We start from the raw sequence: 5,283 nt of genomic DNA, 5'->3' as shown, positions 1-5,283 counted from the left end.
GATATCAAAAAAGTACTCCAGAGTGTTGTTCAGCATGGGGGTGAGTAGAAAATGAAGGCTAATCATGTTTTGGGTGTACTATTCCTTTAAATGGATTTCTCAGGAGCACATTGGTATGTAGCAGTAAAAGAAGCTGAAATAAGAAAGAAATACACACTGCTCAAAAAATAAAGGGAACACTCTAATAACACATCCTAGATCCTAATAAATGAAATATTCTCATTGAATAATTTCTTCTGCACAAAGTTGAATGTACAGACAATAAAATAACAGAAAAACCATCAATGGTAGTCAAATGTATTAACCAATAGATGTTTGGATTTAAGAGTCACACACAAAATTAAAGTGGAAAAACACACTACAAGCTGATCCAACTTTGATGTAATGTCCTTAAACAGGTCAAAATGAGGCTGAGTATTGTGACTTGCCAAATATCAGCTGTGCTGCTGCCATCGACATCTCTGTTTATAGATATTTTCGCTTGGCCTGTTTTCAGCGTAGTCATGTTTCTTTTACTGCGACTATCAGACTTGGCTCGGAGCCGCCTGCCTTGCTGCATCTTTCCCAGAGGGGGGCCACCTGCAGAGCTAGTTAACAGTTACCTTTTGTGTCTCTGTTTCTTTCTGTCTGCCTCTATCTCCTTGAACCCCGGCAGATGGTCTCTCACTCTGAGCCAGGGTCTGCTGGAGCTTTCTTCCTGTTAAAACTAAGTTTTCCTCTCCACTCCAGCTACATGCATGCTTGATATGAGGGATGGCTAAAGAGTCAGCAACAAAATGCAAGCAATGGTCAGCATTGCAGGCTCATTCAGGAGGAGCATCTCTTGCAAGTCAATGACTGGATGCAATCAACTGGTTTTCCTAACCAATCTGACAGTATTGTCTTTGTAAAGGTTTTAACATAATGTGTTGTGAATTGGAGCTATATAAATGAACCTAATTGAAATTAAATCTCCTCCCACACCTGGACTTAACCATACCCCGACTCCTGGACAGTCTTATGGTGCAACATTACGTTTGTGGATGAATTGAGACATCATGTCCCAGATTTGCTCAATCGGATTCATGTATGTGGAATGGGCAGGCCAGTCCAAAGCTTTGTTCTCTTCGTCGTGCAGGAACTGCTGACACTTCAGCCACATGAGGTCTAGCGCTGTCCTGCATTAGGAGGAATCCAGGGCCAACTGCACCAGCATATGGTCTCTCAAGGGATCTGAGGATCTCCTCTTGGCACCTATGGCAGCCATGCCACCTCTCAGGAGCACATGGAGGGCTGTGCAGCCCTGCAAAGAAACGCCACCCCACACAATTACTGACCCACTACCAAACTAGTAAGGCTGAAGGATGTTGCAAGCAGCAGATCGCTCTCCATGGTGTCTCCAGGGTCTGTCAGATCTGTTGCATATGCTCAGTGTAAACCTGCTCACATCTGTGAAGAGCACAGGGTGCCAGCGGGGAATTTCACAGTCCTGGTTTTCTCGGGAGAATGCCATTCATACCGCGTGGTGTTGGGCTGTTATCACAACCCCCATGTGTGGACGTTGGGCCCTATTACAATCCTCATGGAGTCAAATTCTAACCCTTTGTGCAGACAAATGCTAATTTGTGGCCTACCTGGATGCCATTTTGCAGGGCTCTGGCAGTGCTCCACCTGCTCCTCCTTGCACAAAGGCAGTGGTAGTTGTCCTGCTGCTAGGTTGTTGGCCTCCTAGAGGGTCCTCCACATCTCCTGGTAGCGCCTCCAGCCTCTGAAGACTACGTTGATAGACACAGCAAACCTTCTTGCCACAGCTCGCCTTGATGTGCAATCCTGGATGAGGTGCACTACCTCAGCTGCTTGTGGGCTTTGTAGAGTCTGTGTCATGCTACCACAAGTGTGAAAGCACCACCAACATTTAAATGTGACCAAAACATCTGCCAGAAAGCATGGATACTGAGAAGTGGTCTGTGGTCCCCATATGCAGAATCACTCCACTTATTGAGTGTTTCTTGCTAATTGACAATAATGTGTACCTGTTGTACATTCCATTTGCACAACAGCATGTGTAATTACTTGTCAATCTGTCTTGCTTTCTAAGTGGACAGTTTCACAGAAGTTTGACTTAATTGGAGTTGTGTTGTTTCCATGTTCCCTTTATTTATTTTTAGCAGTGTTCTATAATGCTTCTTATCAGGATGGGGTAAAAGCTATATTTGCTGTGAAATAAAATGGAGGCTTAGGTCATGTAACAACACCTCAAGCTTTGAACATCTCACATGGCAGTTTAATCCACCATCTCAAAATGGAAAGTGTATAACATGACTGTAAACCTACCAAAACGTGGCTGTCTGCCTAAACTTAGATGCCAAGCAAGGAGAGCATGAATCGTTTGCAGCCAAGATGCCCATGGTAATTTAAGAGGAGCAGCAGAGATATAGTGCTTACCAATCTATTAAATGCAAAAACAAAACAAAAAAAAAACTTTTAAAGAGGGGTAAGAGGAAAATGTCTAGTTAAAACAGAACCAGAATAAGCCAGATCTGGTGATTGGAAACCAAACGGAAATTTTAGGCCTGGGAAACTGTAACGAGCACACCATCGCCACTGTGACAAATGCAGGTGGCACCAACTTCTTTCTGTGGGAAAGTTTTTCTTGAGAATAGGAAAATTTGTGGAAGTTGACGAAAAGATGAATGGAGCAGATCACAGAAGCTGTGAAAGATTTGTGCCTGGAGCAGAGGTTTGGTTTCCAGTAAAATAATAACCTGAAACTTGGAGCCAAAGATCCAATGAAACATTGTAAATCAGTGTGTAGTAATGTCCTTCAATAGCCAAGTAAAATCCAGACCTACATCCAACTTTTTATTTCCTTTACATCCAATTTTGGTGATGTTTGGAAGAAAGTGACTTAAGGCTCCAAATTATTTATTTTTCAAATATACTGAAACTATATACCATTTTCTCTCAATAACTATGCGCTGTTTTGTGTTTCTTGATCACATACAGTTTTAGTGAAATGCATATAGTTTTCTGGTTTAAAAGTGACTAAATGTTTAAAAGTGTACCATTGTCTTTTTAAGAGTCAAACCTTTTGAATGTAAGAAAATCCAGATCCTTCAGCCTTACAAGTTTGGTAGTGGGTCAAATCCAGATCATTTATTTTTAAAATGTTGTGTATTCTTTTATGAGAATGCAAAATGTTTAAAGTATGTAAGAAACTGGTCTGAAAAGGTAAACGCCTCTAATATCCAACCTTGTGCTTGTTCTTTGTGGTTTCAGTGGACGACAGTGCCATCTTAGACTGCCAGTTTAGTGATTTCTATCACACTCCACCACAAGGATTTGAGAAGATCCTCTTTGAACAGCAGATCTTCTAAATGAGCGCCTCTCTGTATTGCCGTCGCCCTCTAAATCCTTCAGCACCGTCTGTGACACTACAGTTTGACCTTGATTGGGTTTTATTTTGATGTGTAACTTACATGTATCTCATGTCCTGTTGTTTACCTTGCCTTTTTTTTTCTTTGCTGCTTTGAATCGTTATGTATTGAATAAGTTGGGATGTCTGATTAAGGCTCATCTGTTGTGAGCTGCTCTGGTCTGTGCAGATAGAACAGTGTAAAACATTTACCCTGTCTCAGTGGTATTCATGATGTGTAAACTGAACAACTTTCACTTGCTGCTTACTCCCAGTGTGTAGTTACCGGACAATTGTTGTAATAGTAAAATGTTCCCAGTTTCAGGATCAGAAGCCATGTTTTAAACCGCTCTATACTTATCTTTCACAATTTTTACCATTCTAAAGGCTTTACGGATGTCTCAGAAGGCATCACATATTTATTTGTATTTATTTTACAAAAACATTCTATCACAAATCGTGTAGCTTTAGCTGCAAGAGAAGAAGATTTTTTTTGTTTTAAGCATAGGGATGTCTTCATAACATGGTTTGGATTTTGGTTGAGACAGTGATGGTTAAAAAAAACAACCTGACACCAGGGAGACGGTTAATTTTCCAGGTGGCATCCAGCATCTGGTTATCTGTTTGTTTTGGAAATGGAGTTTCATAGGGGTATTTTTTATTTTTTTTAAATCAATTTTCTTGATAATCATTTACTCTCTCCGATCAAACAACATCACTGGAGCTGGACGTCTCTGGTTAGAGATACATATAAAAATATATCATTAAGTTTTTTGTACTGGCAAAGCATAGCTGCTGCTGATGTGTGACCGTCAAATATTTCAAATGCTTGTCTTTGCACTAATGACACTGTACAAATCCAGATTTTGATTTATTGAACTTGTGTTTTTGGAGATGACTTTTTGACTCCTGTGTTTATTGAAAGGTTTTTATAAAGTTATAAGTGGTGAATAGCTATGTTATGAAGCTTGTAAAACAGATCATTCATATATATATACAGAGTATATGATTTTAATAAACGGTTTTCTTTAAAATTGATGAAAAGAAGAGAAAGGAACTTGAACATCTCTTTTCACTGTATAAATAGACAAAGGAACATGTATAAAACAGGCCTTTCAATTCTAAAAGGTAAGTTTGACACAAAAACATACCTAAACATTAGCAAAAGGTTAGCAAATCCACACTGAAACTAGGCCATGGCAGTATCATGATGGGGGATCACTAAATTATGAGGGAAAGGAAAGTGATCAGTTCCAGACTCCAGTCATTTTGTCTGATTAAAAAAAGCAGAGGCCAAAGATCCCTCATTCAAGCAGCTGTTAGGCTCTATAACCATCACTACTCCCAATAAACTGACAAGTTGATCACTTAAACCTTGCTTTTTTTGCAAGTTCTCCCTCCCACTTAGTAACTATGGAGGAGTCTGAAATTGTCCTCGTAGGTGCATGTCCACAGTGAGAGACAATCTAAAAAAGTATCCAGAAATTACGATGTTTTATTTTTATTACTATTTATTGGTATGATACAGCTGCAAATAAGTATTTGAACACCCAAGAAATCAATGTTAACAATTGGTACAGTAGTCTTTGCAATTACAGAGTTCAAACATTTCCTGTAGATTTTCACCAGGTTTGCACACACTGTAGGAGGGATTTTGGCCCACTCCTCCACACAGATCCTCTCCAGATCAGTCAGGTTTCTGGGCTGTCGAGAGTGTAAGCTCCCTCCACAGATTCTCTACTGGGTTTAGGTCTGGAGACTGGCCACGCCAGAAACTTGATATGATTCTTCCAGAGCCACTCCTTGGTAATCCTGGCTGTGTGCTTCTGGTAGTTGTCATGTTGGAAGACCCAGCCTCGACCCATCTTTCATGCTCTAACTCAGAGAAG

The 5,283-nt window shown here is 40.3% G+C and overlaps 1 protein-coding gene across 1 annotated transcript in view; it reads left to right on the top strand.

Moving 5' to 3' along the window:
• Nucleotides 1-3,897, top strand: part of spryd7 (SPRY domain containing 7) — an 11,933-nt gene extending 8,036 nt beyond the window's left edge. Inside the window, exon 6 of the mRNA XM_015383294.1 lies at nt 3,259-3,897. Coding sequence (XP_015238780.1) covers nt 3,259-3,356 — 98 coding nt within the window. The 3' untranslated portion in view covers nt 3,357-3,897. The remainder of the gene's footprint in view (nt 1-3,258) is intronic.
• Nucleotides 3,898-5,283: the final 1,386 nt, after the last annotated feature.

The sequence above is a fragment of the Cyprinodon variegatus genome, unplaced genomic scaffold (genome assembly GCF_000732505.1).
Source record: "Cyprinodon variegatus isolate N-32 unplaced genomic scaffold, C_variegatus-1.0 Scaffold281, whole genome shotgun sequence".
NCBI lineage: Eukaryota > Metazoa > Chordata > Actinopteri > Cyprinodontiformes > Cyprinodontidae > Cyprinodon > Cyprinodon variegatus.
Note: the sequence above shows the minus strand (reverse complement) of the source record. Positions and strands in the feature narration are given on the sequence as shown.